The following is a 15,201-nucleotide window of genomic DNA, read 5'->3' on the forward strand; positions in this document are numbered from 1 at the left end:
TGGTGTTGCATATTTACAAATCAACATTTATCAATATTCATAGACTTCTATGTCACAAAGAATATATTTTACAGTGAGCCAAAATCAATTAAAATTTTAAACTGTAAACAAAGAATAAATGAGAATAATACAGAGAAAGGAATAAAAGGCAGGAAAGATAACAGAGTAAAATGCAAAGAAAAAGAAGTGGCAGCATGTTGTTAATTTTAAGAGTGTGTTAGTTGCTCAGTCGTGTCCGACTCTTTGCGACCCCATGCACTGTATGTAGCCTACCAGGCTCCTCCATCCATGAGATTTTCCAGACAAGAATACCAGAGTGGGTTGCCATTTACTTCTCCAAATTTTAAGAGTAAATAGCTTTTTCAAGATAGATGATTTCTACATATCCCAACTTAAAAATATCTCTTAAATGCAATCATATATAATATTAAAAATTATTAATTTTGACAGTAAAGATAATATATGGAAAAAAGGATCAGAATAAAATGCTTAAAATAAGACCTCCTCTTAATATGAGATTATTATTTAATTACACAAAAATGTGTATGTATAAGTCTTATATATATATATAGATACACACACACAAACACACACACAGACAAACTTATATATGCATACATGTATTTTAGCATTTCCATAATAATCTTCACTGCCAGTAAACACTGCTGAGGAGAATAAAAGAGGGTTTCACTGCTCATTGTGTATGCTTTTAAATCATGTACACCCATTTTTTAAAAGGACAGATTTAACTTAGCAAGGACTTTATGGGTCATTTCGTTTTCTCCTCTCTATTATTATTTTTTTTTTTTAAAGAAAGCTCTAATGAATATCACTTTTAAATCTGCTCAATATAAGAGAATTATAAATAATACACTTAGATATTTAATTTTTTAGCCCATCATAATTTTCATAATAGTGAAAAATGAGGGAAAAGTTTTAAAATTAGGCAACTGAAGTACTACATAGTCATATACTGGAAAGTCCTATGTATACCCAATTAAAAGGAGCTTTTAAAAAAAATGTAAATAGGTTCATGACATAAAAAGCAGCTAATTAAAAAACTCTGACCTCATTTTTGGGAAATATTTAATGAAAGTATTACAAATAGATTGCTATTAATTTATTCAACAATTAATTGATGAGATCCTGTTTGTGCCAGACACTGAGATGGGTACAGAATATGCAGAGTAAACCAGCTGCCCTGGAGTAGGGGACAGGTCAGGGGAAAGGAGAGAAGGGAAGCAGACAGATATACATGCATACATAACCTCCCAAAAAGCTATTTAACTGCAGTGCTACCGTGGTAGGCTATCTACAAACACAATCAACAGAATTCCTCCCACCTCTGAATGCTAATGCCATTCCTCCCATTAGGTACAATTTTTCCCTCCCCTTGAATCCAGTCTTCCAGTTTGCATTGTCAAGTAAAATACGGCACAAGTAATACTGTGCCACTTGCAAGCCTAAAGATTAAGAGACCTAAAATTTCTACTTACTTTCTTGCTACACTGAATTGCCATGTACTTCAGGATAGATCAGCAGGAAAGGGAAACCATGTGTAGAGAAAGGCCCTGAAGAAAAGTAACAAGTGGAGACAGGACCAAGATGAGAACTAAGGTGCCTAGGAGACAACCTGCATTAAGCCCCAGACAGAAAGTGAGAGCACCCTGGAACCTCTAGCCTAAGTTAACCTATCTTACCTGACAGCAAATGAAATGGAAATGACTGGTTGCCACTCATCCCTGAACACAAATTTCTAGCCCAAAGAATCATAAAGAAAACAAAAAAAGTACTTTGAGGTGATATGCCATGCTACAACTGATAACCGAGACCAAAAATGGGTGCCTGGAAAGTGTATTACTAAAAGAGACACCTAGAAAATATAATATTGGCTTTGGGGACAAGAGGCAGGTGGAAGGTGAAAGGGCAACAAGGAGCCTGAAAGTAGACACACAGTAAGGACACTGCTAGAAGAAGGGCTATCCATATTATTTCCCGGCAGAAAATAATTAGCATAAAACTGTCACACGACAAAACTTAGAAGATTAGAGCATCTATAAATGTAACTAAGATTCCCCAACAAAATATTCAAAGTGTCAATGGCTTCTTCACAGCCAAATATGAGGAGATGCAAGAAGAAAAACATGAGCTAAAGAACTAACTATAAGCAGAATTTAAAAGAAATATTTCTAACTAAGAGTTTCTTGGTTAGAAAATAACTGTTTCTCATCACTAGCCTCTACAGAGAACCAAACACTGTCAAGCAAACAGCCTAAGGACAAAGACCAAATACAGAGTACTACCAAGAACATGGGCTCAGAATCATCAAATCGAAACCACATCTGTAAAAGCCTGTGTTAGGACCACAGGAAGACTTCAGACCATGTTTGCATATTCTCTCAGGCAGGTAAAAGGGCTTCTAAGAAATTACACGGGATGTGAGAGTTGGACTGTGAAGAAGGCTGAGCGCCAAAGAATTGATGCTTTTGAACTGTGGTGTTGGAGAAGACTCTTGAGAGTCCCTTGGACTGCAAGGAGATCCAACCAGTCCATCCTGAAGGAGATCAGCCCCGGGATTTCTTTGGAGGGACTGATGCTAAAGCTGAAACTCCAGTACTTTGGACACCTCATGTGAAGAGTTGACTCATTGGAAAAGACTGATGCTGGGAGGGATTGGGGGCAGGAGGAGGATGAGATGGCTGGATGGCATCACTGACTTGATGGACGTGAATCTGAGTGAACTCCGGGAGTTGGTGATGGACACGGAGGCCTGGCGTGCTGCGATTCATGGGATCGCAAAGAGTCGGACACGACTGAGCGACTGAACTGAACTGAACTTGGGCTCCAAAGTGGAGAGAATCCTGTCTCAGTAAGAAAGTGGAGAGAATCTTGTCACAGTAAGAACTGTGGATGTGACTTTTGTCTAATGGAATGCACTTTTAATCTTATATATAGAAAATCCACAATGTGGTTAACGGAGTTCTATCAGTTTGTACTAAAATAAAACACTATCTCAAATGAAAAGAGGCCTTTAGGCTTTTAACTGTCACCTACAGCAGAATAAAACTGCTACTGAGATGCAAACAAAGCCCATTTCTTATGGAAAAGTAAATAGGACTAAAAGAACAGAGCCAAGAGCCAAAAGGACCCAGCCAAGAGCTAAGAATAATACAGATCTTCCTCAGCTTACAATGGGGTTAAGTCTAACTAAATCCATTATAAGTTGAAAATACATTTACTACACCTAACCTACTAAATATCATAGCTTAGCCTAGCCTACCTTAAGTGTGCTTACAACATTTTTAATAGCTTGCAGATGGGCAAAATTATCTAAAACAAAGTGTATTTTATAATAAAGTGCTGAATCTCTCATGTAATTTATTGAATGTGCTATGCTTAGTCGCTCAGTCATGTCTGACTCTTTGCGACCCCATGGATTACAGCCCACCAGGCTTCTCTGTCCACGGGGATTCTCCAGGCAAGAATACTGGAGTGGGTTGCCATGCCCTCCTCCAGGGGATCTTCCCAACCCAAGGATCAAACTCAGGTCTCCTGCACTGCAGGAGGATTCTTTACCAGCTGAGCTACCCGAGAAGCCCAACTTATTGAATACTGTACTGAAAATGAAAAACAGAATTGTTGTCTGAGTACAAAAGGTTTTTTAAGTGTATTGGGTGTTCACCTTCTTGATCACATGGCTGACTGGGAGCTGCGAATCCCTGCCACTGCCTAGAAACATGAGAGAGTATCATACATATTGCTAGCCTGGGAAAAGATCAAAATTCAAAGTACAGTTTCTACTTAATTATGTATCACTTTCACACCATCAAAAAGCCAAAAAATCCTAAGTGGAGCCAGCATAAATCAGGAACCATCTGTAATGAATTATGAAACCACTATCAAAAGATAGAACCAAGCCATAATCAAGGACATTTTCTGTTTCCTGGTTAGATTTCAGAACTGCTTTAGAACAGAGACTACTACATGCTTTTCATTTTTCCACCCTCCAATGTGATTAACTGTCTTTGTCTCAAAACCACATACTAAGTATATTGCGGGGGGTGGGGCGGGGTGGGGCAGACAATGGGGAGACTTGCCTTCCTAGTTCACAGGTATCCAAATCAAAAAGAGCTGCATTCAAGGAGCCTCATCCACATCCCAAATAAATTCAGATGATAAAATAATGAACTTTGAACCTGATGTCATAACTGGATGAGATTTCTGGGCATCTTAGGAGATGTCCTCCATGTTGGAGAAACATGAATTGTCTACCAAAGGAAGAACTGTGGTAATCCATCAACAAAGATGCCTGCCAACAATCCCTCCTACTTCTGTACACATATGCTACTCCTCCCATCAAGAGGTAGTATCTGTTTCTCCTTTGGCAAACAAAATGCAGTGGAAATGATGATATGCAGTTTTAGGCCTAGTCCTTAATAAGCCAAGAAATGTCTGGTTTTGTTCTGTTACCCAGAATCACCATGTAAAGAAATCCAGACCATCCTTCTAGAGACAGGCCAAAAAGATAGAAAAGCCCTGGCTGATTAAAAAAAAAAACAGGCCATGGAGAACAAATGAGGTATCTCAAGTAAAAGTCAGCACTAAAGTCATCTTGGATCCTCAAGGCCTACTCCAGTCTCTCAGTCAGTGTCTTGTGGACCAGAGCAAGGTGTTCCCTACTCAAACTCCTGACCCCAAAATTGTGAGCAATAAAAACAGTTATGATTTTAAGTCATAAGTTTTGAGGCAATTTGTTATTCAGTAAAGGAAACTGATACAGGTAATGGTAAGCTAGGTGACACAAGCAGTGCTTGCAGCAAAGGTTACAAAGGAAAAGTACTAGGTGCTTTTGAAAGAGTCAGTATTAGGGATCCTAACGGCACCCCACTCCAGTACTCTTGCCTGGAAAATCACACGGACGAAGGAGCCTGGTAGGCTGCAGTCCATGAGGTCCCTAAGAGTCGGACACGTCTGAGCGACTTCACTTTCACTTTTCACTTTCATGCATTGGAGAAGGAAATGGCAACCCTCTCCAGTGTTCTTGCCTGGAGAATCCCAGGGACGAGGGAGCCTGGTGGGCTGCTGTCTATGGGGTTGCACAGAGTCAGACACGACTGAAGCGACTTAGCAGCAGCAGCAACATAATCTGAGAGATAAGGAAGGTTTTCCTGAGAAGTGATATACTTAAAAGTGGTAATTTAATGTTTTTTAATAGGGAGGAAATTAAAAACATCAATTTTGTTCACTGGTTTCAAATTTCTATTTTCCTACATTTCCACATTTACACCTGTTTTACTTTTGAAATAACATTTTAGCCAGGAACAAAAGTTTTTTACTGTCCTGTTGCAGTTGAAGAATGGGATGCTCTGATGGCACTAGCATTTCAAAAAGTAAACAGGCTATACTGCTTTAAAATTTTCTGAAGAATTAGAATGTATTAAAACACAAATAACCTAAAATTGGTAAAGAATCCGCCTGCAATGCAGGAGATCCTGGTTCCATTCCTGGGTCAGGAAGATCCGCTGGAGAAGGGAAAGGCTACCTACTCCAGTATTCTTGGGCTTCCCTTGTGGCTCAGCTGGTAAAGAATCTGCCTGCAATGCGAGAGACCTGGGTTCAATCCCTGGGTTGGGAAGATCCCTTGGAGAAGAGAAAGGCTACCCACTTCAGTGTTCTGGCCTGGAGAATTCCTGGAGAATTCTACTGGGTCGCAAAGAATCGGACACGACTGAGCAACTTTCACAACCTAAAATTATACTGCTTACAATTTAATATCACTCTATTTTTGCAAACTTCTTCAGCTATGTAATCCCTTATAGTTATTTTTGTGAAAAGATGTGGACAACGTGAGACTGAGAGAAATAAATAATACTTTGATAACAGAATTAAGACTGGAAATAACTCCCAAAACTGCAATAACAGAATAAAACCAACATGAAAAAATTAAACAAAATTAATTGAAGAGACATTCACCTTTAGGGTTAAAAAGAAATCAACCACTGAAGCACAAAAGGAGAAAATAATCTAGTTCAACAGTATAAAAAACCCTTGGGGTTTCAGCTGACCACAAATATATGAGACAATAGTAAGCCATATCAGCATAAAAATTGTTAATCTCATACTTCATTAACACATTTAATTAACAAATATTTACTGTAAACCTAAGACATACCACTTATTTTCCTAAGAGAATACAGTAATGAGGACCAGAGAAGGAATAATCTCACCCTATTTAGAACTAATCAAACTAAAAACATATGGAATATTAAGTCCATATGAAGGAAATGGTTGAAAAAATTACAGAAATGTGACCTTCAAAAGAAAAATGTTCTAATTTGAATATTGCCCTAAAGAAGAAAGAAAGGTCTTAAAACAATTCTTTCATTTTACCAAAATAATGACTACTATGTGACAGGCACTGTGCTAGGCACTGGGGTAAAAGTGGAAAACAAAATGTCCCTGTCTTCACTCTACTTATCGTCTAGTGAGCATGCTATCCTCAAAGACCTCTTAGCAGGCACCAAGTCAGCATTTTTTATAACAGAGATCTCTTTTATAAGAGATCTATGTTATATATAGATTATCTCACTTATTATATATTACTACATAATAATTGCTTTTATAATAGAGATTCACATACTTTGATAAGGGCTGAAATAAATTACCTCCAAAGTTACTCCCAAATCTAAAATTTTATGATTACTTACTTGGAGCACTATACCATGAAAGAATATAATTGTTATTCTGAGATAAATAAATATATAATGAATAAGATAACAGGCAAACCAATACATACAAACACACAGATACATGGGTTTTCTTGTTAATATTTCTACCTAATGAAACAACCATGCCACTTCATACATTTAACCTTCATAGCCAAACTACTCAAAACCAACTTCAATCCACATTCAGAAAAATCTAATCTCAAATTCTTTATTCCACTGTACCAAGAATTTTTAAGTCTCTTTATCCTAGTGATCATCTTACCCTAGTTAAAATAATTCCAAAGAAATTAATATCCATGATTTCTCTGGGATTTCTTATATTAATTAGTATACCTTTCCATGGCTTTAGCTGTATAAGGCAAATGCATTTCAATACTGTGTTCATCTTCATCTGTCTGCAGAGACATGCGTTCAAACATTCCTGTCTTCCATAGTTCTCCGTAAACTAGAGGTTTCAAAATATAGTAAAACAAATGTATTAATGTATATCCTTATCCTGTGAGACTACCCAGTAACACAAAACTACATGCTTTGGCAAGAGACAAAAGTATCACGTAATATTCTCCTTTGGCTTTAGTTTTAAAAAAAGGAAAAAACAACTAGCTTCTTATATAAGACAAAACAGTCAGACACGTAATGATTTACTCAGCATTTTCATATGTTATATAGTTACATAAAAAATAGTAATTTAAAATTATCATCAGGTCCTTTCATTATATCTAAAATCACCTCTAAGTTTAAGGTTTTCCTTGACCTTAATCAACCAGTAGATACTAACAAGAATGGTTGATCAAAACTCCTACTGAAATATGGAAAAATCCCCCCGACTACTTCCTCATGAGGTTTAATAATACAGTTTTTGAGTTTTGTTTTATTTTTAAATAAAATGTATAGGATTATTGTTTTACACCTTAGGTTTTGCTATACCAAGAACAGAAAATTCCTACTGAAAATGTTATTTTCCTCAACATTAAGAATTAAACTTGTCAGGTAGACTGGAATATAAATTTACCACAGGACTATGCCTTAATCTTAAATTTTTAAAATGATTTAGCAATTCAGACCCTTCTGATGAATTATACTTAAAACATTATATAGCAAGAAAATAATGGAATTTAATACAAAAAAGACACGAAGAATATTTTTATTTTATCATTGAACAGAACCAGCATTTTCATAACTACAACCTTAAATGGGTTTACCAATATCAAAGAAAGAAACAAATAACTGTATGACTTCTATGAAACTGTATCTGATTAAAAATTCTCATTGTTAGGCTATCCAAAACCAAACTTTTCTGAATGCTCTAACAAGGTTTTACAAATCAGGTGTGACCCAGAGGGTGGATGAAGGTAGTAAAAAGGTACAAACCTCCAGTAGTAAAATCAGTAAGTACTGGGGATGTTATGTACAACATGATAAATATAATGAACACTGCTGCATGTTATACATTAAAGCTGTTGAGAGTAAATCCTAAGAGTTCTCATCACAAGGGAAAAATATTATTTTGATTCTTTAATTTTGTATCTATATGAGATTACATTCACTAAACTTATCATTTCATGATATATGAAAAGTCAAATTACTGTGTCATACTTTAAAACTTATAATGTCATATGTCAATTATATCTCAATAAAACTGGAAGAAAAAATAAAAATTTTAAAAATTTAACAATTACATACCCTAAAGCCATTCCAGGGAGTAAGGTTACAAATATTCCAGTTTTGTTAATTAGCTATATCCTAACAACAAAATGCTAATACTCTATAGACCCCAAAATTATGAAAATTTAAGCCTAAAGTTTAAAAAGAGGTGACCATTTCCTTTGCAAACAGCTTCTTTTATTCTACAAAAGAATTTGCTGCAAAATTTCTTAAAACAATAAACACTCAACATAATTAAAATATAATTTCATGAACTGGAAGGATATACACTAAGTTCATGAATGTGGCTACTTTTGGGAATGTGGGAATGTAAAGTGAGTTCAGATGAGGGGAAAGTCTGAGTCAAGTGTGAATGATAAGTACATGAGTGTTTGTTATAGTAGTTTCCGTACTGTTTGGCATTTTTAAAATTATGTTTACCCATTCCTCCAAAAATACCATTAAAAGTCGGAAAAATTTTACTTTACACATTCAGTGTACAAAATGAGACACAACTAAATAAAAAAATGTGATGCCTGGAATCTTATTTTAAAAATGAAAATAACAGGTATGTTTTATAAATAAAATACACTTAAGATTTATGTAGCACTCTTCTTGCTGAGCTTCACAACTACAGGCTCATTTTTTCCCATAAAAACCATGAACAAGGAAATAAAATCATTATCCTCATTATCCATTTACAGTGAGGGATTTGTTATACACAGAGGAAGACTAACCTGCTCAAAATCTTTCAAAAAGTTGTTGTGGGTACCAATTTCTTTTCTGATGGTACAATGAGTACATGGTACTTCCCTGATTATAAATATAACCACTACAGTTCAGAGGCTAGTGAATCTACAGATTCTTGTGGCTTGGCAGAAAAACTGCAGTTGTCCTTTAGGCATATGGAAGATTTTCTTAGTTTACACCAATTTTATTTTTAAAATTGAAATATTACAAAAGTAATACTTTTAATTTAAAATAAACTCATAATTCCTATTTTTAAAAACTTTGTTTACAAGCTGTAAGAGTTCTATATACTTACTCTTTTGGTCAATACGAAGGTCATACAGAGGTGTTCTATATATATCCACACTGGAAAGTGCACATCGAGAAAGGGGCACATGATGAGAAGGCCCAAGGATGAAAATTCTCCGGCTAGGAGATATACAACAAAAAACACAGGACAATTGCACTTCTACACAAACTTTATTAAATAAAAAGAAAAAAAAAAGTAATTTTTTAAAATTATGTGTAATACTGTTTTCCTTCTTGATTTCATCACCTACTGTTACATGCTAAATTGTGTTCCCTTAGTATCATACGTAAAGTCCGCCCCGCCCCGTACCTTAAAATGGAATCTATTTGGAGATAAGGTCTTTGAAGAGGTGGTTAAGTTAAAGTGAAGTCATTATAGTGAGGCCTGAATTCAATATGACTGGTGTCTTGACAAGAAGAGAAGGAGACACCAAAGGTGCACACATACAAAATGGTAACTGACCACGTGAAGAGACATCAGGAAGACAGCCATCTGCAAGCCAAGGAAGGGGCCTCATAAGAAACCAACCCTGTCAACACCTTCATCTTGGACTTCTCCAGCATCCAGGACGAGGAGAAAATAAATTTCTGTTGTTCCAATCACCTAGTTTATGATATTTTGTTATGGCAGCACTAGCAAACTAGTGTACCTAATGACTTGCTTCTCAATTAAGTTCAGTTCCTTATCTCTGTCTTTCTGTTGAAATGGCTTTAAAAGAACCATGTTCAATACCTGGAAATACCAGTTACTAATTATCTACAATAAACCAACTGACTATGCTTAAAATCACCTCTGTATTCACAATGGCTAGAACACAGGTTTTCAACAGCTACATTAATTGCATTTTAAACATTCCAGCTATTAAATAAAATCTCAAACACATTCTAAACTTGCCTACAACTTTAATAAAACTACATAACAGTATAAAGTCTGAAAATCCAACATATCACTAGAAAGAATTATTCAGATAAAGCTATTTCCACGTTTCACCCATGGCAGAGAAGAAAGGCATCTTGTTGAGAAGAACTCAGTGTAATAATAAGCTTTCTCTGTTCCTATTCAAGTAGAAGTCATTCCCAAAAACAAAGAAACGTAATTATGTGTTCTTTGCACTATAGGCTAAAGAAAAGAATGGGGCTAACTTGTAGCTTAAATCTTTACAATCCCTTTATCTTAAACATCAAGATTAAAATTGACGAATTCTCATTTTATCTCAAACATCTCTATGATCTTAATTCCAAAACTCTCCATTTTCTCTATTCTCCCAGATTTATAAGAACAAAACTTTTCCCACCACACACACACTCACAGACAGGAAACTCTAAGTAAAAAGAATATATATATGTAACCTACACACCTAGAAAATTAAGAGCTACTCATTGCTCGATTAAGGGACAAACACTCAAAGACTGAGACACCAGAGCTCTACCTGTTTCCCATCAAAAACTTGCAGGCCAAGGAATGTGCGCCATATTGCAAAATATTTATTTTGATAAAATTCTATTACAGGTAAGAAAATTAACCTACAGTTGAGTGTATCTTACTTGCTATCTGAGGTGTTAGGAGGGTTGGGGGAGCTAGGAAAGATGTTGGTAAGGAAAAGGTGATTCTCAGTTTAGGTCCAAAATCTCCTGAAGAAACTGCAATCCTCAAGATGTCACTCAGAGCAGACATGTAAGACCACAAAGCGTTTCTAGTCAGAAACATAATCCCTTTTCTCACCTCCCCTGCTAATACTCACTTCCTGTCATCATCTCTATGAGCAAATCAATAACGTATAAGGAAAAAAAAAATCAAATCCACAGATTCCTAAATGAACAAAAAGATACCACTATGTTTTCATACCTTAATGGCATGTAAATAACACCACACTTTTTAAAAGTAAAGTCTAATGTGAGACATAAATAATGGTATATCTGAGTGTTTAGGAAACTTGCTTAAGGACAAGGTACTATATTGGGTTGGCAAAAAAATTCCTTCGGATTTTTCCACAGGACATAAGCAGAAAACTCTAACAAACTTTTTGGCCAACCCAGTATGAATTAAGAGCTAAGTAAGAAAAGAAAAGCATTTTTATGATTGAGGAATGTATTTTTAAGAAAAGAAGACTAGAATACTTAAAATCAGAGCACTCCTGGAAATTCAGGATAATTAAAACATGAAATGACTTTTATAATATCAATTGAGGCACAGATATATTTCATAAGTAAGTGTAACAGGGTTCTTCTGACAGTGACTAAAAGATGAGTATTACTTCAGAAATAAAGACCCGAGGTCAGAAAGCCTAACTGCTTCCTCTAATTTAATACGTGGCTATTCGTCTTGCTTGCGTTTTCGTCAGACTCAACCGAGATGAAAAGATAAAGCCTAGTGCGGAAAAGAGCTCCCATCAGTCTGAATTATCCAGCTGGGTACCCCAAAGGTTGAAACTCACCCGAAAGCAACATAGTGAAGTTCTGCATTTAGTTAAGAGAGAGACCAGGGAAAAAAAAAGATTTAAGTCCCACCATTACAAAATCCTTAAAAGTGATATACCCAAAAACAAACCAAAAAAAAGCTAGGTATTGTTGAAAAGAAGGAAAAACAAAATACACACTGAGTGAGTACTAATCTCAGACTGAATCTCTGTGTTAGCTATATGCTAAAAGACAATTAACAGCATAAATAAAAAATAACATCTTTTCTCTTTCTTCCCGCCTAGACCACTAGGTCCATAAACACCTAAGCCATACACATATTTTGGAGAGAAATGGATAATATAAGCTTTGGAAGTAATGCCACTTTCTCTCCCTTTAATTAATTACAAAGTGCTTTGTCATAAAGGAGTTACTTTTAAAATATCTGCATATAATCACTGTTACCATACATATAAAAGAAACCTTTAATATGAAAAAATAGGAAAAAAAATCAGTAGGCATTCTTTCAGGAAATAATGTAGTTTACATATAATTATACCTCCAGAGAATCCACATTTGTGGAGTTACTAAGAGAGTAGTCTGTGCACTCAACACATGAGTTACTTAAGTGCCTGTTCTCATAAACAGTCAACTATTTATACTAAATAATGGAACACAAGTAATTTTTTTTAATGTTTCATAGTAAGCGGAGATATTTTAACTGAAAAATAAAATGTCATGTGGCCCCAAAGAAGATTCCTTTTGGCTCTCTTTCTGCCCTGCAAGGTTTTCTGAATGATCCAAATTAAAATCAAGTTACTATCTAAGTAACATCCTGAGTTTCAGTTTTTAAAGTTTCAGTAATAGGAAAAGACTTTGCAACTATAAATATGGGAAAGAACTTAATGTATCATTTTAAAAATTCCTTAAAGGCCCAGAGTACTCTTTCTAAAATATGAATCAGATCATATCACTCTCCCACTTAAAATGTCTTTCAAAGGTTTTTCATTTTCATGGTCAGAGGATAAAATCCAAAATCCTTAAAACAGGTTCTAAAGTCTCAAATGAACCAGTCCCTCCAGTGTGATTCTCTCCCACTTAGATCACAGTACTTTATGCACACTGGTCTTTGCAGTGCCCTGATGACAAGGATACCTCTGCCTATTTCAAAGCTTTTTCACATTAATTGCTTCTTTTGCTGGCTTAAAGATCATCTCCCCAGAGATGTCTCCAATACCCTATCCACAATATAAATCCAATCACCTTGAATTATAGCAGTTCTCAAAGTGCGAACTGTGGATTCCTCAATACCCTTTCAAAGAGTTCACAAAATCAAAACTATTTTCATAATAATACAAAGAAGTTATCTACCTTTGCAATGTGTTAAATTTGCACTTGTGGTACAAAAGTGGGACTGTGTAAACTGCTGGCTACAATAAAGATAATGGAATAAAAATGTACTAGTAGTTATGTATTCTTCATCTTCACTCATGCTGTTTTTTTAAAGAAAGTTTCATTTCATTAAATGCTGAACTCTGAATACAGTTTTATTAAAATATGCTGTATGACAAAATGCATTCAATTTGAGGTAATAAATGCACAAAGCACCTCTGCAACATACAGAAGCATGTCTCAAGGAAAAAGCATTTGTGTGCTTTTGAGTTATGAGCTAAAGTAGACATTTTCCCCATGGAACACAATTTTCAGTTCAAAAAATGACTGCAGAGAAATTGTGGTTATTCCAACTTAGCTAACTGGCAGAAATTTTCTAGAAAACAAACAAAATGAGCCTGACTTCATAGAAAACATTTGACATATTTGTTGCCAATGATAAAACTGAAACTTTTAAGTGAAAGTCAGGACTTATGTAAAACTTGTATCACTGTGAGATTGACAGCTTCCCAATAATTAAAAATATTTCTAATGAAATTGATGGTGATATTAACAAATTTTTTTTACATTGTATGATGAAATGTCAACATTTGAAAGACCTGCTTAACTCAATGAACAAGTATTTTCTAAATGTTCATGTAAGATAAAAAATCATGCCAAGGTAAAAGATCTATTCAAAGCCCACGCACAAAAGATGATCCTGGTGGACATGTAGAGAATGGGAAAGTAAGAATGGAAGCCAGTGTATCAAGTTCAAGCTTCTCTCTTGGGCTGTTATTTTTTCTCTATACTTATTCCCAAAAGCATGTGTTCTCTATCTTCTCAAAAGGACTCTGAAGACATTGCAAATCTCAGGGAGAGCCACTTTCAAGAAAATAAAACTATGACTGTCAATGATCATTTTCAACACTCAGACCTTCAAATTTATTTATTCAGAATTCAATTCCAATATACTAATTACAAGAATGAGGTGATCACTCACATTACCCATCATTTGTCTTGCTTCTTACTGATCGCCTTTATCATCGCCTCCTCAGTCCTTCCTTTTTACCTTTTATTCTCTTTCCTTTCTACCATTTTTTCCCTTCCATTCTTACTGTCCATCAGCTTATACACACAATTTCCACTTATATCAATATAGACTCTCTATGTACTCCCAGGCCAAATTAATTCTGGGGTACCCTTTCAGTACGTATCATCATCAAAAAAATTCTGCCAAACCGGAAAACGTTTGGAAAAGGTTGTTATATGAACTAGCCTTGATTACAGATGGTTTATAGACCAGGGTCAAATAAAGGACGTTTCTAAAAAGCTTTACAATCTAATTTCTACTTCACCCTTATTCATGAAACAAGTTTAAATTATACATTAAATATGTATTATGAAATATCTGTTAAAGATGCGCCTCAAATCATCTGGCAATTTTACAGTCTTTAATAATTTATTATTAAAAATTTACTAAAAATAACTTTCAATAAAGGCCTGATAAAGTGTGCAGAACAAACATACTACATAAAAACCAAAGAGAGCAGCTTTTTTAACAATTTGAACAAACTGCTCAAAGGCAAGGAAGCAGGCTGAGGGTGAGATTCTCTTTTTAAACTCATGGCTACTGTGAGTTACTTCTACATCTCACCACGAATGATTATACTTCATCTATGCTAGTACAGGTCTAACCAATCAATCAACATCTGACAGAATTAAAATTTTCCAGCAGAAATTTTTGAACTTTCACAAATTTCTTATTTTAGAGAGTGGTATACTAAGCTTTTAAAGTTCACAACTTTCTCATTTTATAGAGTACTATATGACTCAGTCTCAATTTGCCAGGAAGATTTTTTTAAGCTAATTTCAGAGCTGTCATTAAATTATGATGAGATAATACACTTCAAACACCATATTAAATTCACTGTCAGATTCTAAAACAATTCAGATACCTTTTCCTGTCAATGAGAAATTATTCTTCATTCATTAACCAGAATTTAACAAGTACAATAAAAAA

The 15,201-nt window shown here is 35.1% G+C and overlaps 1 protein-coding gene across 2 annotated transcripts in view; it reads right to left on the reverse strand.

Annotated features, from left to right (window-relative positions):
* Positions 1-15,201, reverse strand: part of MEMO1 (mediator of cell motility 1) — a 110,850-nt gene that overhangs the window by 33,637 nt on the left and 62,012 nt on the right. For both annotated transcript variants that reach the window (XM_052648314.1, XM_052648313.1), the window contains exons 4-5: positions 9,418-9,530; positions 7,062-7,173 (exon numbers count right to left, since the gene is read on the reverse strand). In XM_052648314.1, the coding sequence (XP_052504274.1) occupies positions 7,062-7,173; positions 9,418-9,530 (225 nt within the window). The remainder of the gene's footprint in view (positions 1-7,061; positions 7,174-9,417; positions 9,531-15,201) is intronic.

Source organism: Budorcas taxicolor, chromosome 11, assembly GCF_023091745.1.
Source record: "Budorcas taxicolor isolate Tak-1 chromosome 11, Takin1.1, whole genome shotgun sequence".
Taxonomy (NCBI): domain Eukaryota; kingdom Metazoa; phylum Chordata; class Mammalia; order Artiodactyla; family Bovidae; genus Budorcas; species Budorcas taxicolor.